The 26,964-nt window shown below is 38.0% G+C and overlaps 1 protein-coding gene across 4 annotated transcripts in view; it reads left to right on the forward strand.

Annotated features, from left to right (window-relative positions):
- The window catches only part of FSTL5 (follistatin like 5), a 322,895-nt gene that overhangs the window by 85,702 nt on the left and 210,229 nt on the right, over positions 1 to 26,964 (forward strand). For all 4 annotated transcript variants that reach the window (XM_056358066.1, XM_056358085.1, XM_056358076.1 and 1 more), the window contains exon 4: positions 10,837 to 11,085. In XM_056358066.1, the coding sequence (XP_056214041.1) occupies positions 10,837 to 11,085 (249 nt within the window). The remainder of the gene's footprint in view (positions 1 to 10,836; positions 11,086 to 26,964) is intronic.

A 26,964-nucleotide genomic window follows, 5' to 3' on the forward strand; every position in this document is an offset into this window, starting at 1 on the left:
AGTAAACAAAAAGCATCCTTTCTAGGTGATGGGTTTTCCAACTCTTTTTCAAGAAAAGTATATGTGAGCTCCATAGAGCTTCACACACAAATACATTACCCATCATTTTGGTTTTCTTTTTTTAGAAACTGTAGCACTAACAGAATTCTGTGAAGTTCCTTTATGAATGCATGTGTAGCAATACTATTAAACTGACATTAAGCTTTGGTTGGACATTCAAAAAGTAATGCAGATTAAATTATCTATAAAATAATGGATAGTTTTAAAGACACAATTAACAGCAAGTTTGTGCTAACCAGCATGACTGGAAGTACATTGACATCTCAATTCTTCAGAAATAGCTATGGCAATTTATGGATTGAAGTGCTTTTAAAGAAGTGCGTACCCATTCTCATTCATATTTGTACTTTCCTCTTTTTTTCCTAGACTGAAATATTTTTCATTAGTCACATTGCTTGACTGAGTCATCTCACTAGCGCATTATATTCTATGAAAGAAGATATTTATTTGAATGGATGTTTCAGGCCTAACAAGTAATTTTTAATAAGTACACAGACTTATACATAGATGTAGAAATAAATAGACTGTTTATGTGGACTATTGCTTTTATAAATTTTTCAAAAAGGAATATTCTAATATAATATGTCAAGATGAAGATTTTTGATACTTTACTTTTCCATGTATTTTTTTGTTTCATGGAGCAATGTTCTCTCCTAATAGAGATCTGGAAAAGCATTTTGCCTTTTCATTTTAGTGCAGTCTACCTTTAAGGGTGTTTTTTGGTAATTGTAGATATTTTGGGTTAACTCTAACTCCTTCAGAAAAAAACAAAGCTTTGCTGTATGTGTGGAACACATATGATCAGTCCTGCTCTGAAAAAAAAGGTGTATACACAGTGCATTTTGCTATGCATCACTTAGCTATATAACTTAAAATGGCAGAATTAAGTCATGAAAGTTCAAGCTTATTGGAAATTATTTTAATTTCACAAGGTCCAGAGGCAAATGGTATTGCTTCACCATGTACATGTCTATTCTTTGTAAAGACATTCTTTTTAAGACTCATCTTTACTATCTTTGAAGCACCGTTTTCAGATACTGCATACCTTTTGGAATGACATTTGTATTTTGTGGGGTTTTTTGTTTGGTTTTGGGTTTTTATCTCTTAGAAATCCACACACGGGTCACTTGTGTCAAAGTTTGTTAGCTGAGTTAAGTGTCTTCGAGAGCTACAGTCATATATACAAGTCTGCAGTGTTTTGTTGTTCTTTCTGAAGGACTTGTAAAGATCACAGCTCGCGTTAATAAACCTTACAGTGTTAAATTGCATGTATTTATGTTCCACACAGGTAAAGGACATGGAAAATAATTAGTCTCTTATTACTTTTGTCAGCCAAATTGAATTAGAAATTCTGTATATAAACATTATTATCATATTCTTCTAAATATATTTATTCCTTAAAAAAATCCACTGCCTATTAGTTTAGTTTAACTCACTCCCCACCCCCCTGTGCTGCCATTGCCTCCTTGGATTTACTGATGCCTACGGAGCTCTCGTACTTCTGAAGTTCTCGCACTTCCAAAGCTCTTGCACTTCCCGCACTGGGTCTTTCTGGGGGTTCATGTTATTCATAGCACCCCAGACAGTGCTGTGTTACAGACGGGTGACCAAGGCAGTGCTGGGCTGTAGCTGTTTCTGAACAGTGCTTGCACAGCGTCAAGGCCTTTACTTTTTGCTACTCTGACCCCCTCACAGCAAGAAGCTGGAAGGGGACATGGCCAGGACAGCTGCCTTGAACCGACCGAAGGAATATTCCTTACCCTGTGATGTTCTGCTTAGCAGTATCAGCTGGGGGAAAGAGGGTGGAAGGGGAGACATTGGTGGTTAAGACATGGCCCTGTTACATGGGCTGGTTTCCAGGAGGCGGCGGGGCATCTGCCTGCTGGTGGAAATTAATGAATTAATTCCTTATTGAATTCCTCCTGAATTCCTGGAGGCGGTGGTGGATGGACTGGGTGGGTGCTTACCTGCCAACCAGGGTCAATCCACCACAGTCCCTTAGTAACAACTTGAAAACAATGGACAATGTCAAATTTACTAAAGCAAATATTTCTAATCACTAAAACTGAAAATGCTTGACATTTCTTTTTAGCTTTCCTTGATCTGTAATGCTGCTGCAATCTAACCTTACGATTTAAATGCTGGTCTGTGTCTACGCTACTTTTGCTAGTTGAGCTCCTTGGGAAAGGTAGCAGAAAGCCATCACAGCTCTTTTCCGCAGGGAGGGTTTTGAAGTAAAAAAAAACCCTTCACAACAGTGTTGTTTCAATGCCTAACACAGGAATTGTATAATAAATAGATTACAGTATGATAGTTTTACTATGGATAATTCAATTACCTCTTTAGTGCCAGCTACTTGATCAGGGGATAAGTTACATTTTCTGTTTATACTGTTGTTTCATATAGGAGCATATTTAACTCCCGGAAAGCTACATATGCCTATGGAGGAAACATTAGCCTTTTACTACACTATTTATTCAAAATTGACAAATCTGTTCTTCATGTGAAAAGTTACCACGGAGGAACAGTTAATATTATTGTGCCATACAGCAGTTACTACCTTGGTTCTTGAGACCAAATCGTAACAGCCTTTCTGATATTTAACAAAGTAAAAGGGGAATTCCAGTCCATAATTTAGCTGCAAGTTTTGCTTATTTTGATCATTGTTGCTAAAACTATTCAGTGTGGTTTTTAAACAAAGCAATACTCAGGGTGTTTTGTCTGACTGAGAATTAAGCTAGTAGCTCTTTGTGATTGTCAGTGAGATATATTTCAAATGAGCATTAAAATGTGTGAAAAATTGTTCAAACTACGACCTTTTCAAAACTGCTGTTGCTGTGATCCACACAGTTCCTGCTCTTGGTGACATTGGGGACGCATCAGGCAGGACAGAGGTTTGCCTGCTCTGCCGCAACTGAACAGTAATCAAGCATTTGAAAAGCGATCAGCCATTTGAAAAGTGACCAGCCATTTGAATAAAGGTCCACGTGTCCATGAGGAGGCAAACATCTCATTTCCCACTTTGTTTTGGAATGTAAGCTGTTTGCCACCGGTTTGATGTTAAATGAGTAACTTTTCAACAGTTATATTGTCTTTCCAAAGACAATAGGTGAGAAAGAAAGACACGGTGAGTGCTAGTGCTAGGTACAGCTGAGGGTTTTAATTGAATGTAAGGAATTGCTGAAGCTGTGGTAAGGCCATCAGTCTGTTTGCACCCAACCCAGCAGCGCAGGCACCCCAGACCCGCGCAGGTGTGCCCCGTTCCCCGGGGTAAGGCACGCAGCCTGGCCCGAGCCCACGGACGGCTCTGCCACCGCAATGGTCACCGGCCGAACGCGAGCAGGTTTACAGGGCTTAGCGCCGGGACGTCACCTCCTGGCAGTGAAAAGCGACTTCGGCAGCGCTTCCCGGGTTCCCACGGGCACAGCCCCAGCCTCAGCCTGGACAGCAATGTCACCGGCGGGGACCGACAGCCCTCCGGGCCGTGGGCTTGCAGGCGAGACCCTGCTGCCCGAGCCCTGGGCGTGGGGCTGGTGGCACTGGCGGCGGCAGACGCCGGGCGGGCGCGGGGCCTAGGCTGCGCCGCGGCTCCGCGGGGGCGCGTTACGTCGCGCCGCCACAGCGGGTGCCCAACAGCCCCGCGCGTAAACGGGGCGGCTCATCGGTCCGGCATCACGCAAGGTCCTTAACGTGGGTGCGGCCGGGGGCGGCTGCTGAGCCCCCGGCGCGGGGGCGGGGCGGGGGCGGGGCGGGGGCGGGGCGGGGGCGGGGCGGGGGCGGGGCGGGGGCGGGGCGGGGGCGGGGGCGGGGCGGGGGCGGGGCGGGGGCCGGGCGGGGGCCGGGCGGGGGCCGGGCGGGGGCCGGGCGGGGCGGGGCGGGGGCCGCTGGAGGCTGGGGAAGGTGAGAAGCGTTTCAGCCCAACGGGCAGAAGCTGCTTTTACACAGCGCTGGTTGCTGTTGTGTTGCCATTTCGCCTCTGTTTCTTTCGTGGTGTTTTTGTTCCCGGTCTTCGGTTGCATTCAAGCAGAGGAGGTGCGATTCGGTTTTTCTCTTTTTGGGGGAAACTAAATTCTGTGCAGTTAGCTGAAGGGAGCTGCGAGGTGCTAGTCTGAGAAGGACGCACACGCGCGGGGCTGCCGAGCTGTTTCTGATCGCCAGATAACACTCTTGGAAAGTTTCAGTATTTTAGGTTAACAGCTGGGTATGCAACACTTACTAATCTTCCTGATATTACAGGCGTTTTCTTCTTTTACACACTGTAGTTTTGCATATTTCTTTAGAGGTGTAGTACTTTTTCTGTTTTATTCCTAATTTACCTTTTTCCTAATTTATCTTAATAAGAAATTCACTTTATTTGGATACACAAGACAGGCATACTTGCTTGTTCCCCTAAGGGGATTTAGCCTGACACTTCAGGTAAAAACAAAACAACAAAAAAGCGCACGTGCTGTTGTAATGTCTATATCTATTTCTGTTAGCCAGCCACTGACAAATACTGACAGAAAATTTCAATCAAATTCTAAGAAGGTTGAAATCCTTACAGAACTTCCAGGCCCCCTACACAGGAGGGGGCGCTTCGGTGTTTTTGCAGGGTGTGTGGGTGTGTGTGGGTGTCAGGCAGGGAAGAATAGAGGAGACAACAATACAAGACACAGCCAAAAATTGTTTGTATACACAGGCAAAGTAAACTGTTGTATGAAGTACCCCAGATTACGTGGCTGATGCGGAAAGAAAACCATAGCATAGCAAAGTAATGATCAGCCACGTGTGTGATTTACGATCGCTCCTACTTTTGAGAGCTTCATGTTCTAGTTAGTGGCATGAAAGATTATTTAAGTTGAAGATACCCTGGAATCGTTAAGGTTCAGTCACAGAATAGTGAGAGAAGTGAATAAACATGGGGGCATGCATTTATATTTTTGTCACTTTAATAATTTGTAAGAAATACATAACTGCCTGTATAGAATTTACAGAAGATGTGCATTAAAACTACTTTGCATGCAAATCCATGAACATGACCATAAGTGAGATTTCTTTACACACCACCACCCTGCCCCAGATGACTGTATTCCAGAGGTATCTTCAGAAAAATGTATGGAATAGAAATTCCTAGTAATGTGTCCAAAAGTTTGGCTAAGCTGGTTAGTTTGGAATGCAGATCATGTAGTAGCCAGCTGTTAAAACTGTATTGCCCAATAGAACACAGGCTCATGCAACAGCCATTCAACCAAAGCTGCTACCGTTTAAAACCAAGGCATGTGCTGTGGTAAGCCACTCTAATGACATATTTAGAGACTATTTGGTAACATGAGTTCAAAAACCTCTATTTCTTTAGTTTCTTAAGGTATGTGCTGATAGTTACGCAGGGGAACTTTATTACCGTGTTACACTGACAAAACATAAATAATTTTTATTTACTCTCAAATAAGCCACCCTTTTCTATAAATATTGTACCATGCCTAAAATATTCCTAACCACAATAAAAAAAAATAAAAAATGCTACATTACTGAAGAATTTCATGTTCTAAGAGTGCTGGATAATGAGTAATGCAAACTTAGTGTCATGTTCAGTGTAATTACAAGCTGTTCTTGCTAGTGATAACAAAATTTGTCGAAGAACTGCTGTTAAAATACTACAACTTTTTTTTTTAAAAAAAAAGTCTAGAGCTTTAGTATTTATGGGAAGATCCTGTTCATTCTGGGGTCATGCACAGCGTTAATGCCCTACCAGTGTTAATGGTTAGGTGGTAATCAATCTTTTTTCTTTTTTTTTTCCCCTCTTACTTCTTTTAATGAAATGAACCCTTACAAACATTAGTCTTGGTTGGGCCTTTCATAGTTACTATGTTGAATCAAATTGCAGCTGCAGAGTTGAAATTGTCATTTACAGAATTGTTTTAAATAAAAGGGGATGGGGAGGGAATGGGACTCCTGACCCCAGAAATCAGCATCAGTTGTTTGTACACAAGATACCGACGTACTGTGCTGTCTCGAAAAATAGCTGCAACTGTTTTTTAGAGGGCATATAGATAATGCTGCAAGTTATGACAGAAGCCATGAACGCAAATTATTCTGTTAAGGAAATAAATGAAAGAAAAACTCTTGAGTTTATGGGAGAGGGCTCAACATGCAGAAAACCTGTGTGTGTTTTAGCATAGGGCCAACTGGAGAATGTGGTGATTCATACACTCATGAATTTCCAGTTTCCATGCACAACTTTTCTTTGAACTATTAAAGGAAAAATTATATACACCTGTGAGCCATTTGCATGTTAAAAAATCCACTTAATTCCCAAGTGTAAGTGATGCCATTGTGACCTAAAACTTGCTTGACTCTGGGTGCTGTTAAACTGACTTTTAGGTAGGAAACTTGTGTGAGGAAACCTAACTGACAGCTTGAAACTGTGTTTATTAAGATTTGTCTTAAAGGAGAAGCCAAAACAATTTCACTTTCTTAATTTTTTTTAGAAATAGTCTTTCTTTTTGTTTGTTATTTCATTTTATGTCTGTTTAGACATAAACGTTTAAGTTTCAAGAGAATCTGAAAAACCTGTATGACTGCTTTGGCTGTCTGAGGCATAATACATTTTTAATGATATTTCTTAAAGTGTATTTTTTTAAAACTTAAGGCTATGATAACTTGAATGTTTCCTGACTTACTTTCAAATTGAACAAAGTACGTTTGATTTCCCATAGTATATAGACCCTCTCAGAATGCATGGGTATGACACTTTTTTTTGCTGAAAATTCAGAGTGGGTAGCTAATATGGGTACGTATTTTCCTATTGTTGCATTGTGGCACTTGACAAATGCAGACTTACATATCATCACATAAGCAATACCAATGTAATTGCTGGAATAAGATTAGCATTCATGGGTGGATTATTTGTCATATTGATTTACTTGCTCTCAGTCTGTTAATATTGAATATGCTAAGTTGTTTATCTTTATGAATTATGTCCAGATATAGGAATCTAAGTTAATCCTGGAGTAGTTTACATTCTAAATCTAAATGCTTTAGATAGGTGAACAGCCTTCAGAAAATCTTGGTGTGTTTTTTTGGTTTATAACTTGGAGGGAGATGGTGGTGATGGCCATCTGAATGGGTGCTGCAACCTGAGCAGTTTTGTCGCAGAAGACTTACCTGTCCTGGCATTAAAAATCCAAACCCCCAAACCCCTTCCATTATAACTCTAGCAAAAGTATACCTCCATTAATAACAATTCCAGGAAGGAAAAATAATAATGGCGATTTCCTGAGAGTCAGTGGAATAGTCAGGTGTTTCATGAACGAGCTGCAAGCCACAGCCCAAATGGGTTTAAAAGATGGTTTCTTGTTTGATAATAACAAGATTCCTGTAGCTTTATACCTAAACAGGAAACAGCTGTCTTCCAAGATGAAAACTTTTGCTACCTAAAGGAACTACCTTTATTGGAAACTAAAAATAAAATGATTTGCCAAATATAGTGATTCTTGCAAGTAGGGCTGGGACAGTGAAAAGCAGCAGAAGTTGGTTTTGCTTGAGGAGTAGTTCATACACTGAGTTTTCATTCTTCCTACCATGGCACAGACAGGAAGATCCGTGCAACTCGATGAAAAGCCTGTTAGGTAAGAGTCCTGAATACCCTGCAGTACCCCTGCCAGACCTCGCTCAGGTCTGTCTAACCAAACATACTGGGTCAGACTGGTAATGAAGCTGTGCTTTACTTGCCTTTATCAATGAAACCTTCTTATGATTACAAAAGTTCTTTGTATATCGGATTTTTACAGCTGTATTTTTAAAGGCTTATTTGGCAATGAGCTAAGGGGATAAATTTGTGTAAACAGAAAGGTTACTGTCAATGTTGTATCATCATATTAGGTCAAATGTTTTGCATTTTTTTCAGCTCTGACAACAAAATGCAAGTGCTTTTTATCCGTAGCTTGTAAATCACCCCTTACTAAGGCTATTCAAAATGTCCGGTATCTCCTTTGTTTCACTGGCTTATTCCTCTGTGAATTAGAAGTCTGATTGTCCCAATATTTCATTAATAATTCCTGAGAAATGTAAAGAGGAATCAAATCCATGCCATTACAGAGAACCTTGTTTTCTATTGGTAGTCTTAAAATTCCTAGATCTGTGTCACTACCTTATTTAAAAAAAAATAATAATTAACTGCTTAAAAAAACCTGCCTAAAAAAAATTTATTCTGAAGGCATTAAAAATAGCTGAACTTAAGGCAAAGACTGTATCTGAAGAAAGAGTCAAGCCTCTGTTGAGGTCAATGGGAATATCACTGTCCGCTTCAGTAGAAGGAGTTTTGTGTGCAGTGATGTATGCAAATGTATGTATTGGTTTGGAATAGTTAATGGTGTAAAATGGAGACATTTATAAAACATTTCATAACAAAGCAATACAGTTTTTCATTAGGGCAAAAAGCTTGTTTGTTTGTTGATGTACGTGACTGGTATACACTGACATATACCGATATTATAAATATCGATAAATATTATGCAAGTCATTCTCCCTCATCTGAAAGTAGCTATTTTGCATTCAGGCATCAGATTCAATTATAGTACTAAAATGAAGTCCCAAGTGAAATCTTGAATCAGTGTCTACTTTCACAGCAATACACAGCACAGTGTATTGTTGAGACACCTCTCAATAATTTGGGGCAGTTGTCAGGTTGAGATCTTTATCTTCCAATTCAGAAAGCAGAAATAGTAATGATTTATGGACCTTGGTCTCAAACTGCAACAGTTCCATCACTTCAGAGAAGTTCTGCAATTTTGTAATGTGTGTACGTGACCTGTGCTATGAAGTACTCTGGGACATTGCAAGACTTTATTTGAGGTAGCGGTAGTAGAAGGAAATTTGATTTACATTCATTTATGTCAGTTAATGTCTGTTGCTTGTATATAGTGGTGATACGTTGGCACAGGAGTAATACTGGAAATTTTTAATGTGGAATTTGGTTTGCCCATTTCAAGTCAGTTTGGTACATGAGGAGTTAAACTCGCCATCAGCCTGGTCTATACTGTTTCATGCAAGTGTATAAAAATCCCTGTAGTGTAGTTATATCAGATATGCAACATCCGAGGTGAATACATAGTCCTCTCAACTTTGTTGTCAAAGTGTTATAAAATAATACAGCAAAACCATTCGTCATTAGAGCCAAATTTCATGGTTGCATACTTCGTGTAGGACATTTGTCTGCAGAAAATCTGTGCTGTATGAGAAAGTAGAGTCAAAGCACTGTTGTCTTAGGTCTAATAGACCTGTAGGCTTAGGAAGAAAAAGTGGTAAGAATTTGCTTCTGCCACTAGAAGTGATAAACAAATTCTTAGTGGCTAGGAGCAATGTGTGACAAACTATGGTCTTGACATGTTAGCTTTTCACCTTGCAGTGTAATACAAAAAAATTATGCGTTGCCATTTGTTTGTTCGTACGTTTTTTTTATGGGGCAGCCAAGTGTCATTCAGCTAGGCTGTGAGGATAAGGGAAGTATTGCAAGGAGTTAGAAAACTAGGTGTGTATAGTATTTGGAGATCAGATTCTTATTTGTTCTGGAGATTAGGAGTGTACAGCAAGAGAATAAAATGGAGTGACTGTGAAGGGCAGTGTCTGTTCCCACGTTTGGAGACATTTTAGTATTTTTATACTTATTTTTGGACACAATTATGGTATCAGAACACCTATGTAATTGAAGTTTTGGTAATTGCAATTGACAATTCTGGGTTTTTTTTCTTGCCATACCCTTTTCCTCACCCAGAAGTGACTACATAGTTCTGTGGCAGCCAAGATGGAAACTGAGGATATACTAAGGAACTACTGTGGTGCACTTCTGTTTTTACCTAGAGAACTGCTGCTGATCACAGTACTTACTTGTGCTGCTGCCACCACGTAAAATAAGATAGAGAGTGGACGGATGGCTCTGGTAGTCTAATGTAGACAATCCATTGCCATGTTCTAGGAGCAGAAGAAGGTGTGAGTTGTGGGCAGTAGAAACTCCTTTAACTCTACTGCAGCCCTCTTAAAGCTCTGTTTGTTATCCAGATCCCATTTATCTAACTGAATTACCACCAGAGGCTCATCTGACTCCTTCTAGACACCATTCACTTGATCTATCAGTCCTGCTGTTCCACCCTGCTCTATTCCCCGAAGCATCATTGTCTTGCCACCACAGATGGTTGGGGCTTTATTTCTTCTTCATGTTGGTTAAGAGCCTTGACACAGCTCTAGTTATTCTTGCATACCAGTCTTGATGTGTGAATGTCTATTTTATCTGCCTGTCCATCTTTGAGGATTATCTGGATGATGCTTTTAGTCATATGGTTTACTTGTAGGTAGTCCTGCGAGGAGCAGGGCATTCGGCTTGATGATCCTTATGGGTCCTTTCCAACTTGAGATACTCTATGATCTAAATTCTAGAGAATACATTGTTCTTTTGCATGCAATAGCGTAGCAATTTTAAGGCAAGAAACTTCAATCTACATTTAAGAAGACATGATTTATTAGTATTTTTTTTAATGAAGAGTAAATCTAGTATTGTTACTAGATGCTGCTCTTAGTTACAGTTAATCTGACACATGACAATGACTAAAAGTATACCTAGTCATGATAACAAGATTAAATTGGTTTAATTTCAGGCTGACCTATGTTAAGCATGTCAAGGATGCAACAAAGGATATATTCTCACTTTGTTTACATAATGCAATCCTTTTTGTGTCTTGCATGCAATTAAACACAATGTAAGTAATATCTCAAAGCTAGCTTTTTTATTTTTTTATTTTATAGGGTATATGGGTCAAGATGGTCATTTCGAATCATGCGAAAACAAGTACTGCGGTCTTGGTAGGCACTGCGTTGTGAATGGGGAGACTGGCCAAGCTGAGTGTCTGTGTATGGAGCACTGCAAGCCACATTACAAGCCTGTGTGCGGTTCCGATGGAGAATTCTATGAAAACCATTGCGAAGTGCACAGGGCTGCCTGTCTGAAAAAGCAAAAGGTCACCATTGTACACAATGAAGATTGCTTCTTCAAAGGTAAGTGCACCTCAACAATATCTAGAATATTTCTATTAGGTATGTGTTTTCACACAGTTCAATTAAAGCTTTATAGAGGCTAGGCAGAGTGTGCAGTGAATAAATGACTCAAAAAGTTAAGTATCTCACTCCAGAAATATCTTATGGCTTGGTTGTGTGGTTGGTTTTTTTAAATTTTTTTTATTATTACTACTTAGTGCTCTGGGCAATCACCTGTTTTTAACCTGAATAAACCAGTTCTCTTGGAAATTAATCCATGGCATCTTACAAATGTGGCTGTTGACCTCATTCATCTGAATGTACTTACAGACCCAAAGGATATTAATCTCTGTTTTAGAAAAAACAATTTAGGATTTCAGAGGGGTTTTGTAAGCCTGCAGAACCTGTGCTTATGTTTGGTGTTGAAGTTGATAGACCAGCAGCTTGTTTAATGGCTAAATGGACCTTCCTTGCTTTGAATTTGGACAATGAAGAGGTTTACCTGCATATTTACCAAAACATGCAAGTTTAGCTACTTTAGCTGAGAGATAGACTATATGTTAAGCATCTTATACTGAAGATGTCAACAAGTGCAACTTGCTCTTTTTTTCTGTAATTTGAGCACACCTTGCAGGTTTCTGGAACCCTGCCAATACAGACCTTGATTAATCATGTTTATGAGTACTTTGATGGATTTGCAGCAGCATGATTTTCCTGGTTTAAGCAGGCAGATGGCTTTTGGGAGGGGACAGGAAATGTTTTTAAATAAGGCCATTTTTAATGAGTCTACCTAGGGGTTAAAGTAAATCACATTGTTTTGGAAGACTGTCCTGTTTTTGTTAACATTACTATATGTTGTGGATATAGTTGCCTTCGTAATAATAGCATCTAGTAACTAGTACCACAGAGAGAAGTCTACTAAAATATTTCTGTTAAATGAAATTCACCTTGTAGGGAACATTCATTTAAATTACAATATTCCACTTATACTTTAATCAGAATTTTCAAGATTCTGTACTTTTTTTGTTCAAATGAAGGAAATTTTAGTATTTTCAAAGCTGAATTTTTCACTAAATTTATGGTTGAGGAATTGTCCTTTAAATGGAAAACTAGGCTTTATATTACCAAATCCAAACATCCCATGTCACGCACAAATATCAGTATCTTCATTATTATGAAAAGGTTTTAGTAGAACAATCGAATATTGGGAGTGGGCAGGGGGAATCAACCAGAAATTATCTTTTCTCATGAACTTAATTAAAGAAAAAAATATAATGCTTGCACAGGTGGGCTTTATAGAACTGTTTCTTGCTGAGTAAATGGGGTGACTGCTGAGGTGAAGTGACTTTCCTCCATTACCTCCTTCAACAGACATGCTAAGTCAGCAACTTCATCAAAACACGTTAAGGGGCAGGGGTTCATAGACTGAAGGGGTATGTGTGGAAATCTTATAATGGGAAATATTCTTGTAAGTAATAGTGAAAGTTTAAATTTGCTCAACACTAAATGTGGACACTGTATAGAAGTTATGTGTCACCGCAATACATGTCATGGTTTTTGGAGGTAGTGGAAAATTAGTTGATTTTAGGAGTATTAGCATGGGGTTTGTAGGGAATGGTTTGTGCAATAACAGCAAAATGTGCATGCTTCTGTCTTGTGTCTTAACAATCACAATCTCTTTTTAAAAAAACTTTTGATGTAGTACTCTGACAGAGCAAATGACAGTAACAAACACGAAAATGTTTAAATTCATGGGGCTAATTTCAGTTCTTCAGTGTGCTATATACAATACAAATAAATTCAGAACATGTTTGAAAAATTATAGTGGTTCTTTTTTGAAGGGGGGGAAATTTAGTGAGATACTTAATGAAATGGAAAGTGAGACAGTACTTTAGCTAGAAATATCCAAATACTGCCTAAAGTTTTATTAATTCATATTTATGTTTTAAATTTACCACATCAGTTTCATCTGTCTTGTAGTGGTCAATGGAATTACTGAATGGTGTTCAACTTGAGATACCTAGTTTAGATGCTGGATTAAAAAGTAGGTTTCTCCTTTAGCCAGTGACCATCTTCAGAAAAGGACAAGGGTATCCAAGTGACTTTCTCTGAGTTTCCTTGTGAAAACTGTTACTTATCAAGACACTCAAGTCATCTCATTCGGGCACTATAACTAGATGCCTGCAGATAGTGTGAAATATTTAATTTTATTGCTTCTTTGTCATCTTATGTTGACTTCAGCAGTGTTAGCTCTCCCCAGTCCCACTTGTTTATTTTCCTTTATTTGGTATATATGGGCCTTACCAATCTCAATTTCTGCCTCCAGCTTCAGCTCATTCATTGCTGTAGTGCAGCACAGTGACATTAAAGCTTTGTAGCCATTCATGGCTGTTGAATGTCCCTCAACATTCACTATGTAGATATGGTGAAGGAGCCAGAAGATTTCAAACTATTTTTATGGGATTCCTTCCTTTTACAAAACACTTCTGAGCTAGCCACTAGTACATTGCCTTCAGCAGGGTTGAAGTCCTAGCAGTTAGCAGGTCAAAAATATTAAAAAACTAATAGGAAAAAGACCCCTCAACAGTAGGACTCCTAGCTAGAGAATCAATATCCCCATCAATATCCATGGTGTCAGAAGTACCTGGCCTCCTTGTTAGTTTGTTCTTGTTAGTTTGGCTGGCATCCTCTAGCACCAATGATCTCAGTTCAACGAGCTGCTTCTGACATCAGAAGAAATCAAAAAGGATCTTATGTTCAGAAAACAAATATTCTGAGCATTTTGTTTAGTCTTTCACAGAATTCTTTAATAAAGGCTAATGTGAACTGGGGCAGGCAAGAGGGGAAAGAGTGTCGGTATGCCTACAAGATGCTGTTACATGATATTGTAGTCCCTGACAACAATGACTATATGTGTGATGATTGCAATGAAATATCTTCGCTTTCTGGTTTATTGCTAATTGGTTTATTTTCAGATCAAACAACTGTGAATTTGGTCACTTTATCTTTTTTTTTTTTTTTTTTTTCTGTTCTAAGTTTCATAATTATCTCTAACAAGACTATGCTTTGGGTGTTTTGGGTTTCAGTTCCACATACTGGTTTGATTCCCCCCTTCCCCCTCCTTCTTGAGGGGAAATATTTCGTCATGAATAAGTTTTAAGTTTTAAACAGCTTGGGTGCTAAGCTCAAGATCAGAGAAGCTGTGAAATACACATTATTTAAAGGAGTAAGCTTACCAAGAAAACGATTTAGTATTCTGTATCTGGAGAATGAAATTTCATAATCAAATGTTCTGTATACCTGATTAACATTACAATAGCAGATAAGTAGCTATAATTATTTAAATAATACGTCTTGTAACAGAATGATTTATAGTTGATCTCAAACATCATGAGTTCTTCTTAATGGTTTGAAAATTACCCTTTTAAATGCTACATGATGAGTGAAGTTAAAGGGCTGACTCACTAAATGAAAGAGATCTTTGGTTTATATGTTGAAGCTCCATTAACACCACTGAGAAATCAGTGTCTTCCCTAAGCTGTGCATGAAACAACAGACAAAAACCATCACATTCTTCAAAGAGTCTTGTCTAAACCATTTGATAAATGCATTTTAAAGTAGTGAAAGCTACCTATGTCAAAACTGTTCTCTCCTGATATGCTGTTTTTCTAAAACTAAAACTGCAGATTCTTGTCCCTTACCTGCCTTTTATGTAGATTATTTGCCACTAAATCTGTTAGCTAGATTTTTATTTTTCTTTTATGCCCAGATTCATTGGACTCCTTCCTTTTTCATTGTCACTTGCTGTCTTTATTGCCTCACACTGATTCTCATACATTTTTCTCAAATACATGTGGAACAAAAGCATAAAAGAGTAGTTGAAGTAGAAAGTTCTGAGTATCTCTTTGTCTTTCACTGATGATTGAGGCTGTTAAAAAAATTGTGCATTTGTGACATGGATCAAGATAATTACTTTTTCTCCACTCTTGTAATTTTTCTATCATTGCTTATTGGCAAGTCATGATGTCTTACATCAGACACTGAATGATTTTTTTCCGAATGGCTTGGTTAGATGTTGACGGTGACCCTCTGAGTTCCTTAATAAACTGTCTCAGTTTCTTCTGGTATAGAGGAAAAATGTATTCTGCAGAGAAGCTAATTGCTTTCAGATCCATAGAAAAGGGGATTATATTAGAAGCATTTCCATACCTGTTGAGTCCTCTGTTTCCTGCCTGTGAAGCCCAGTGTCCTATGACTGGATGTTGGTGAGTGCAAGTTCCACAAACACATTCAGAGGTGCTCTCAGGCCTTAACTGTCTAAAAATGTTTTACAATATTTAAGATTATGCTAAGAATCTAAGGAACTCTCTGTCTAAGAGTGACCTCAGATTATTTTTTCAACTGCTGGGAGAGCGAAGGAACGGGGAAGTGAACAGCTGGCTAGCTGCTACTTTACTTAGCCTTGGTGGTTATCATATTTGTGGCTTTATTAGTTTTTAAATCCTTAACAGAATATAGCAGAAAGTAAGAGAAAAGAGAAAGCAAAGGAAAGGAAATAATGGAGTGAAGCTAAGGAACAAGTATATCAAGGAGGAAAGAGAGATGGCTGAGTGCCAGCATGGTGAGTTCAGTGGTGGGAGAAGAAGAAACACGGATGATAAAAGAAAGGAAATACTAGTGACAAAAATCAGTTCAAAGCTTAGATTATTCATTAAATCTGATATCGACAGTGTGCATTGAGAAGTCTGATATGCTGATGCCATTCTGAGTTGGCACGGATTTTGCTGGTTTGCTGACCACGGTTCTTTGGCCAGGTGGCCTCTGCGTGCTCTCAGCTTCCAGTGCCCAGACTGTTCTCCAGCCCTGCACTTTGTGTGTCAGAGCAGCTGATTGTTTTGTGTCAGAAAAGAAAGCTGACCGTCTGGCTCACTCTATGCTTGAAACTATTGTGTGACCCCTTCCTGGCTGTCACTAGCCGTAGCTTTAAGAAACCCCACAGGGTTCAGATGGACTAAATTGCTTTGCTTTGTGAAGGGGCACGGTGAATGCCTGTGTGCTGAATGTGGAAGGCTGGAGGCATTATTCTTCTTTGGTTTCTTAAAAGTTCATTTGAACTGTGTGAGACAATGTACTGAATGGTGAATGCCCCACATGGGATGTCAGATAAGCTTCAGTTACATTTTCATTTTTGTGTTGCCTTCAATTACTTAATTTTCCTAAATTTAGGCTGGGAAATCTAAATAAGAGACTAAAAACTTCCCCAAGACAAACTTATTCTTTTATTTATTTTATATTTTTTGCACCCTGAGCTGCTTCTACATTTTACATTAAATGTATTTCTATACAGTGATGCTCTCAATCATTATGACAAACAGCAATTTACTCGGAATCCTCAGGAAAGTAACACATGCTCCTATCTATTATGACTTTTATAGAATATTTCTGGAGTAAAGGTTATTTAATGTGTAAGCTTTTGACTTATAAGTAGCTTCCATAGCACCATTATGATATTAATGTTATTTTACTTCTATTTCTATTTTCGTCTCATTTCTCATTTGGTGGATCTTTTAGTCTGTTAAAGTCTGTGAGCTTCAGATTTCTTACTGCTGTTGCTGAAATCGGTAGATTTCTGAAGACTGCTGTGGTGTTTGCTTTTCCGTTTGTTCCCAGAAGAGAAAGTAGAAACTTAGGTAGGCAAGTTTGCTGCAGATACTAAGTTGTTCAGGGCAGTGAGAGTAAGAGCTGACTACGAGCAAATTCAGAAGGGGTGTGGGCAAACTGGGGAAAGTTCAGAAGACATCAACAAGAATGCTCAGAAGTACTAAATGGCTTCCAAGGGATATGAAGGAGTCTTACAAAATCATCAGGGCATGCTGAAGATGGGTGTGAGTAGATTGCCATGTACTCCAATAAAAAAGCTAAAATATATCAAATAAAGCAGCAGGAAGAGGTTCAAAACAAGCTTTGGTGTTAGTTTTGTGCGCAGGCAGATCTCGTGAGTAAAAGCAACACAGGATTTCACAAGCAGACTTTGCAAATACTAGGGAAAAGGCTGTAGGATTTTTCTTCTGAAAGGAGGCAGAGGGAAGTGAGTGAACTAAATCCTAACAGTAGCCTGCAGAAAAGATCTAGAATACTGCTCTTGCCTCACCAGTGACTGCAACAGGATTAGTTCAGTCATTCTTTTCTTTTTTTTTTTTTTTATGTGATTTGTACCCTAGGTGAGTGTGGTCTTAGTCTGGTTCCTGAAATATTGACATACTCATTTAGAAGCACTGACACAGACTTAATCTTATTTGATGTTCATATACTTCAAAAGCAAGCATATAAGTCTCTGTCATCACTTTCTCTTCAGGAAATATTTCCTCTGGTCTTAAATATAAAACTTGGAACTCTCATTATTTAATGTTGATCATTAGCCAGTCTTTGAAAAGAAATTTAGGATATGTTAATCTGAATGATGTTCTGGTGCAGTGTTTTCATTGCAAAATAACTTCTTTTCGAAGGTGTCTTTGCGTGTTTCTCCAGCTATCAGTTGGCTTCTCTGATGTTCTCAAACACATCATTGTTACACTCTTTTTGAAAGCTTGAATTTCTGCAGATAGCATACACCCTTAAGGATGCTGCTGATAAACTGTCAAGCTTCATCTATCACTCCAGATGTATGTTCAGCATAAACTGGATTATGAAAAGAATTATGAAAAATCTTTCAGAACTATCAGAAGACTAAAAAGTAAGACAGACTCTGCTTGGTCTTTAAACATGTTTGAAAGAACATAGGAATTATTTGATTTATATTAGGAATTCAGCCCACAATCTACATATGTTCACTTTAATGCAACACTTACGATTTAAGATAAATTTCTCAAGTATGAATTCATGCAGGGATTGAATATGTTTTTGACTATTAACATTAGTAATTGCATATTCATAGAGTGGTAAAAATCACTGTTAATGGCAGGTATATATTCTGCTTCTTTCAGCATTTTGTTGGAAAGTCATGCTCTAACCAATGGAAAACTGGTTCTTTTTATTGCCTGTTGAAACCATGACCCAAATTTTAGCACAGTTCCCCTAGTCTCCTGTCCCGATGTGATTCATCTTCTTGAGTTGCATTACTCATGAGATTTGAAAGACTGTTGTTGTTTTTCATCAAACAATCTGTGCAAGATTTGCCACAAACATCTTAAATTGCCCACAATTATCTTAAATTGCCTGAACTAACAGAGATGCAAGGCCTGTGTATGTAATATGTGCCATTGAATCTTCAGAGTGAAGCTGAGTGCAAGATATTTATGAGAACATACATATAACATGCTTAATCTAAAACCTAAATATTCAACATACCCCACATTTGTTGCTGTTGGTGATATTGTACCGCTTCGCAACTAAAGCCTAGAACTCTACTCTCCTTTCTCCTTTGATTTAAATTCATGTTTCTAAAATGCAGGATGGGACAGTAACAAGTCTCAAACACGTTATAAATCTAGGATGTTTTTTGACTTGTTAAAGACATACTGCAAAGACGTTTTCAGTAGCTGGAGTAGTCCCAGTCTTTGTATATTTATTCCTTCAACACTGGAATGAATGTATTAAAGAAACTCTAACCTATTATGTATTCTGCATTCATATAGTGATGAGGAATTAGTGTTCTCTAGTTAATCTCTGTACAAAACTTAATGAAGTTTAAAATTGCTTGTCGGGGCATCACTGCTGTTTGTTACCACACAAAGATATGGGTCTGTGGACATCACAGATGTTTCACTGGTAGAAGAATCTGAATTTTAAAACTTTTTCTGCTACCAGTAAGGATGTTGAATCTGTTCAAAGAAGCTGCATTTATACTGAAAGCTGCATTCTAAAGTCTCTGTCAGTATCACTGAATCGGAGAAGCAACATTTTGAATGTAGATGTGATTATGCGGGTTGTCTGTTTTCTTCGTATACGTGGCAACTTAGTGCCTATTAGTGATAATATACTTTACAGGCTGTATGAGCTTCAGGAATTGGAATGAAACTACATTTAGTGGTTTTGGGTTTGGTGTTTTTTTTTTCCCCACCCTTCTCCAGGTAAATGAGAAAGAGTGCTTAAGGGGAGAAAAACGAAATGGTTTTAGTGATTTTGGGCTTCAAATAGAGATACTGTGTTTGCATGAGTGGTTTTCCAAAAGCTGGTAATGCCTACATATTTGCCAAACATAGTGCAAGAGTTCTTCCAAGTCAGAATACCTGGGTAATACTTACTAGAAAAAGAAAGAACCTTGAAATCTTTTTCATCAGATATGCATATATTGTTCATTCTTGGTCTAAATTAAGCTGCTCTTGGTCATTATGTTTTTTATGTATTGAATGAAGTGCCTCACTCACCTTTTACTGTAACAAATACAGCGTAAAGTTGGCAGTTCAATTTGCATTTGGTTAAATAGTGCAAGAGTAGTTATTTTTAAGTGTTTTTTATAGAAGCAGATGATATGCAGCTATCTGTTTTATCATTCCTTTCACAGACGGGACCATGATCAGAGAGGGACCGTGTAGTATAGGACTGATATGATGAGGCCATACCTGGGGTCCTGTAACCAGTTCTGGCCTCCCAAGTACAAGGGAGACAAGAGTGTACTGGAGGGAGTTCAGTGAGGGGCCCCAAGATGATTAAGGGGATGGAACACCTCTTCTGTGAGGGAAGGCAAGGACTGATCAGCCTGGAGAAGAAAAGGCTCAGGGGGATCTCATCAGTGAATATAAATGTCTGAAGGGAGGATACCAAGAGGGTGAAGCCAGGCTCCATCAGTGGTGCTCAGTGGGAGGACCAGAGGCAGTGGGCACAAACTGAAACACAGGAGGAACATTGGGAAACTTTTTTATTTACTGTGAGTGTGACCAGGCACTAGCACAGGTTGCCCAGAGATGTTGTGGAGGTCTTCCTCCTTGGAGATACTCAACGCCTGACAGGTCATGGTCCTGGGCAACCATCTCCAGGTGGCCCTTCTTGGGCAGGGGGGTTGTGCCAGGTGACGGCTGAAGGTCCCTTTCAACATCAACCATTCTGTGATTCTGTGGATAAGTGTCTCTGAGAAACACGCTTACCTGTGCATCTTCGGCCTGGTTTTGAAGGGGCAGAAAGTAGTGTGCAGTGCTCTGCCTTAGCTAGTAATTTCCAGTACTGTGCCATGAGAACTGCAGAGAACAGAGGAAGAGAAACAGAAGTAGACTTCTGGCCAAGTGTGATCAGTGGAGAAGTAGCCTTAAAGACCTACTAGTGTCCTCCTTTCTAACCTGGTAACTTGAGCTTCCCTGTTGCTGCTGGGACAGATCTTCTTTGCTCTTCCCCTGCTAATTCAGTAGTCATAAAAAGATTAATGCCTTGCTAGGAGTACAAGGATTGCACAACTATGGGTCAAATAATCTCTGCATTGTCAATTTCTGTGCTCATATGACCTGTAGAAAAAGTTTTTGGAAAGGCAAAATAGACACCACACAACTTTATATGACATTCTAAAATAAATATCGGTATAGTCTCATATTGAGAATACTGAACGTGCTCAGAAATGGAAAAACAACAGGGAAGGCAACAGTGGTCCATTATGTAGCCACACAATGACGGCATGTACTCCAAACTTAAACATTCTTGCTGTCAATTGTAATTCTCAAATTATTTTCATTAATCAGGTTATTTTTAAATATCAATATTTGGGCATTATGGGGTAGTAAAAATTGTTACACAACTAATCAAACTAAATTTAAACTTTTGTCATAAATGTATAGTAAACATAGCAAGTCTTATCTTTAGGCAGATATTTGAGTTGAGTTTTTTTGTTTAGAGTATCAACAAATCATTAAACTAATGCACATTGATTTGTCTAATGCAAACTTTAAAAAGTTTTAATTAAAATCATGTCAGAATTATCATTAGGTCTTTTGGGAAATTTGTCTGATAGAACATATTGTTGGCTTTTAAAAAATCATTAGCAGTTGGGTACAAATACAAGGCATTGGCATAATAGTTGTAATTCAAGTCGGTATACCAACTGAAAAAAGTGATAGCTTCTTCGACAAACACTGGAGAGAATTAGACATGCAAAAATGAGCCTACATTTCCAATTTCAGTAGCTAATAATTGGTGGGGAAAGTACAGCTACAGTGGTAAAACCCGTAAGTTACAAGCTGCCTCTGGTGGTTTGCTGTTTACTCTCCCTTAACATTGGATAGTAGAAATATTTATGGGTTCACAGTAAACAGAAAGTAGGAAAGTAGCATTGTCTTTTCAGCATTATTTTAATGTGTAGTGCCTTAGAGGAACCTGAGAAATGGGATATGATTCAGAGCGTCTTAATCTACATAGGTAGCATTACCTGTTTTAGGCAAAATTAAATTTCTGTAAATATTGTAGGTTTTTTCATACTTTCTGGAATCTACTGGAAAGTGCAGAATATAAGTAATGAGAGGCAAGAACTGGATACGTGCAACTTCAAATTCTTAGTAGATCACTACCTAGATAACTTCCAATTTTTGGCTTTGTTTCATCTCCGTTTTGTGACTAGAACACATTGTGTTACAAAGATGACTTCCTTCAGCCTCCATCCATGCTTAAGATGACAGCTATCAGATTTTTTTGTTATTTCCCCCACCCCCACCTCCCAGCCCCCACCCCCACCTCCCAGCCCCCACCCCCCTCGAAGTTATGGTATGGGCAAACGTGAGAAGTGACCAAAAAATAATTGTCTACAGGCAGTTTCTAACAGAAGGAGACTTGGGGTGGTATACTCTGTTAATTGTATCATAGCTAGGTAAATAAAATAACTAAGGTAGCATGGTTTTGATATATTCAAATTATTGCCAGGATTTGGCAGTTTTTATATACTAAATGCATTACCTTAGTTTTAAAAAATCAGGTAGTTACACCACTGTAGCAGAAAGCATTGCCAGCAAAAGACAATGATCTGAGGCTTGGCAGAGACCTGTAATAAGTGGAGTGATCCAGTGACAGCATTTTGTTTATTTGTTATGGAATTGTTGATGCCTTTATTTTTACTATTTTATTATTACTTTACTAGTACTCCCTTTAACATAAACTACAATTTAAATAAAGCATATGATCAAATTAAGGGAGAGATTTTGTCCTGAGATAAAACAGACTTGGCTCATATTGAAATTTATATGGAATGGACCAAAGAATCCTCCAGCTGAAACTGATTTAAGATGATTAATTTTAGGAATGCAAAATAGTTAATTTTTGCCTCAGTGTGATCTAGTTCTCTTTGTTTCACTCTTTATCTCTGTTTGACTCTTCCTTTTGCTGTCACTGAAATTATAGAGCTTTGCTACTGGTATTGAAAATATTTTTTAATTTTTATAAAATTTATATTATTTGAAGTTTTTACTTTTCATGTAGAAACTAGATTGCTTGGGAAAAAAGTTATTTGAGATTATAAAATGTTTCTACTATCACTGGCTGTAGCAAATGGACTCTTCCTGATACTCAAGCATAGAGTAAATTAAATTTGATAAACTGGGCAATGAAATCTAATTAGGTTCCTTAGTTTTCTCTTTATCTGTAATGGTAATGTGGATTTAATTTAAATTTGTTGAAAGCAAACAACAGAAATAAAGGAAAACAAATTACAGAAAAAACAGGGTGGACTGTAGCTCCCCCTCCAAAAAAAAAAAAATAATAAAAAATGCTCAAGTAAAATGATACAAAAGTTCCACTTGCTAAGAATGATGGTTTGTATTTTTGCATTGGCTTTGGGTGCAATTAAATCCTGAACTATATTCTGCCAGAAAAGTTTGTCTCCCTCAGGGCTGGAACAGATGGTGGATTTTTTTTTTTTCTTTCCACCATTTAGAGACCAAGACTGCTGAATCTCTAGAAGAAAAAGTGGTTTTGCCAAAGAAAGCTGCTGAAGTTGGCCTTAAAGCAGTAGAGCTCTCAGCTGTATTCTCAATGGGGTTATTACAGAGACTCCCAGTAAACATGCAGTGTATTGAGGCTTTGCTTTTAGCAGTGTTTTAATACAGATTTGATATCTAATGATGATAGTTGTACAGAATAGAAAAAGTGCTACTGACTAACAAAAATTGCAAGTTTTCATTTCTTATAAAATAAGATACTTCACTGTGCAAAGAAGAAGCTATGAATTCAGCATCCCAGTTAATCACTTGAAAAAGTTAAAGGATACCGGTCTGAATACGCAGAGACTCTTAACCGAACTGTTAAGAATAAGGAATTTACTTGTGCTTATGATTAATCCCACCTGGAAAATGAGAAAAAAGCTCTCCTGGAATCTAGTAAAATGGCAAGTCTTGTATATCAGTTAAAAAATATCTGAAAGTGAGAAAAATATCTTTGCAGTGTTAAATACTAATTATGGTCAAGAAGTTGTTTCATTAGTGCTCCTAAATTTAAGACAACTACTGAATGGATCCTTTCTTTGTTATTTTCCTATTCCAGCTTCCCTTTGGTAAAGGTCCTTGCCATTCAAGTGAAACATAAAGACTTTTATTGGTCCCTAATGATGCAAACTATAGTTGTATGATCATCATTCTAGAATATGAGGTCTGTGTGCTCTTATATTTGCTGTCATTTTGTCACAATTGTAGAAGCATCTTTTAAGTGTATTTGCTTAAGCAGGTGGTGAATGGCCACACTGGGAATATATCCATCTCTTTTACTGTATGATGAAGTTTTAAAACGGACATTTTAGCTATGGTGGTTAGAAAAACATACTTTTGTAATAAACCTGGTAGGAAAAATAAAACCTCTAAAAGATTTTAAAATCTCTAATAAAGCTGAATATATGAAATCAGTGTATATTAGATACACAAGGATAAGTGACATGCTATATATAAGAATGCTAATGCTTTCTTTAATCTTCACAATATTTTTAAATTAAGGTTTATTTTAAAGAAATTAGAAATCATGTGTTTCAGACTTTTGTATTAAAAAAATAATCTAAGTGCGAAGGATCATGGGGGGTGGGGGGAGGGGGAGGACGGGACCAACCCTTCTACTTGGTATGGAGGTTTCTCTGACATCATTTGAATGAGCTCAAGGCCAGAATCAAGCCTTCCTACCAAGTCTGATGAAGATTAGGTTCATTGAAGTTAGTTACTTGAAGAATAAATGGTATATTGCAAGCATAAAAGATGTATAAAAGGAGTCCAAAAGAGGAAATTCTGGATTAAATTTTTAAATAAATAAGCCTTGAAAAGAAGTACAGATAACTGGAAAATGCTGTTTTATTGAGGCTGTGCTGTTTGTACCATTGTGATGGTTTTCTTCTTATGCAAAATGCAATCAGGTTGTTGCTCCGAAGCCTGCTTTTAGATCCTTGTCTCAGGCCAAGTTTAAGTCTTCAGCTGCCCACTTGTCTTGTTTGCTAATTTTAGTATTCAAATAGAAGGTACAGAACAACAGTAAGGAATAGCAGTAAGGGGAGAAACACTGAAGATTCTAAATAGTTCTTCAGAGGCCTCGTGGTTCAAGCACTAATGTTAAAGGTGAGAAGAAACATGACAAAGTTTTTGTTTCAAACTGTCAAAAACGAAGCTGTAGCCTTGGTTTTTCATAAAGCTGGTTAATACCCTGCTGCAGTTGTTCTAGCGATATGTTAGGTCCCTGGACCGTTTCCAGAGGTGCTGGGTTTGTCTAACATCAGAACAAAATTGAATACTCAATCTTCGAAGTATTTTTCTGCATAGGAAAGTTAATTTTAGGCAGTTCATGGACAAGGAGTAGCAGGGAGCTGACAGTGAGGGTCATAAGGTCATGTATTGTAGAGTGCCTGTATGCTGACCTGGGGCTTTTCCTGTTGGTGTGCCCTAGGATCACCATCCTGAACCATGTAGGAACACATCCTGATTTCTCCCTTATCTGCTTAACGTGTTCCACAGAAATTAAGGATTGGGGAAAAGCACACAAGTTAGTTTACTTCAGTGTTGTCCTGAAATTGTCTCAGGATTTTCCTGAAATGTAAATTCAGACCCAGAAGGAAGGAAGCGCTCCCAGTTCTACTCTTCTAGACAGTGGGTGTAGTCCCACAGTGAGGAGGTGCAGCGGTCTGTGACACTGCCTGCCTCTGGAGGGGTGATGGCTCAGTAAGCATCACAGCTGCTGGCGGTTCCTCACTTACAATGGATACGACTAACCTACTCTCTGTTTTAGAAACTGACTTCACAGTTTAAGTAATTTTTAAAAAAATATTCTTGTATGACCCGTTTAAAGTGTTAAAAATTTAAAAGTGGTCAGAAAATTCTGATGCTTTGAAAATATAGTTAACTTGCTTTGTTTATATGCAGTGTTTGTAGAGAATATGTACTAGAACAAAAACAAAAAAAGGGATCAGATGGAACTTGTATTACTTTCCCTGTGCTGCTTGTGGGATTCTTGCGGGGTGGTAGTGGGTTTTGTTCCTTTCATTTTTGGGGGGTTTTTTGGGGGTTTTTTTGGTTAGGTTTTTTTTTTGGTTTTTTTTTTTTTTTTGCCTGTGCTTAATTCTGTTTGTATTAGGCTAGGAAAGAACTCTGGAAATAATTTTAAAAAAATATGCATTTCCTGTTTCTAGACAGTGGGAAGTCTTAATAGACCAAATATAGAAAGACATTAATAGGTCAAGTCTTGAGTTAGCAGTTAATGCGGAGACCCTGGAGCTCAACTGAAATACATAGTAATATTTTTTGTTATTTTTTGTAATTGATAGATAAATGACCATATGTCTGTGCACAGTATGCATTGCTATTAGAGTTGTCCTGATAGCCTCTTTGTAACGCCAACTTGTACATCCACATATAACTTCAATATCAGTTAAAAAATCTCCTACTTCTCCCCCAAAAATAGTGTTTAAAGAAAAAAATAATAAAATCATTGCTTCATTTTATGGGTTGTTTTACTCTATTTGCAAATATTAGCGGTAGTGGTGACAGTAATGACGCTTTAAAGTCTCATGGGGCCTGCTTGTGCATCATAATATTCCTGTTTCATACCATGAACAATCTGTGGATAGGGCCAGTCCATGGTGAGCATATTGCATACTTCTTTCTGGAAGATGAAAATTTGATTATGCTGACTAAAAAGGGTTGTTTCCCTGAACAATGCTGTTACTTAGATGATCAAAGGATTGGGACTCTAGGATGCCTTGTGGATGCATTTTTCAGTCTACATCTACTAAGATTATTTTCCTGAGTTGTATACAAATGCTTTACAAAACATTCTGGACTTTGAAGTGAAAGGAAGTTTTGAACTGAAAAGTGAATGGTGGCACAGATAGATTTATAATTTTGTACTTGTTAAATTTCATACAGTGCTTTACTCCTATTTTGACAAAGAGAATGGGACTCTGAAATGGTAACTTGGTAACACAAAAAAATTATACTGAGTTCACCTGATGAATGGTTTAAAGTTTGCAGTATTTAAATGCTCTCTTATAATGCATAATTTAAGGACTTGCACTTTCAGTGCAGAAGGCCGAATGGGGTATTGTTATTTCTAAAAGCCAGAAGAGAAATCAAAGCATTAAGGATCTTAATTCTCTGTCTCTTGTAAGAGAAAGTGAATGTACGTAAGATTACAAGTAAAGGTTAAATACCTTCATTTCAATATGTAACCCTTTTTATTTGCTTATGGGGAAGAGGAGACTCACTTCACAAGAAGTTGAAAGTAAATTTCTGGTAATGTGCAAATAAAAATTAACAGAAATATTTGCTGAAAATTCTTTCATTGTTACTTTGAAAAATTGTATTTTGAAACAATTACTTTAAAGATTGTAATACTGGCAAAAAACAGGCGGACAGGACTTTTCTTTGTATGGAGCTGAATAGACACAATACTGTAAAGCCAGGGTGATAAATACATAGAGCCCGCATTGTAAGGCCTTAATGTATCTCCAGAAATGGCATCTGCTTAAAC

The sequence above is a fragment of the Falco biarmicus genome, chromosome 1 (genome assembly GCF_023638135.1).
Source record: "Falco biarmicus isolate bFalBia1 chromosome 1, bFalBia1.pri, whole genome shotgun sequence".
NCBI lineage: Eukaryota > Metazoa > Chordata > Aves > Falconiformes > Falconidae > Falco > Falco biarmicus.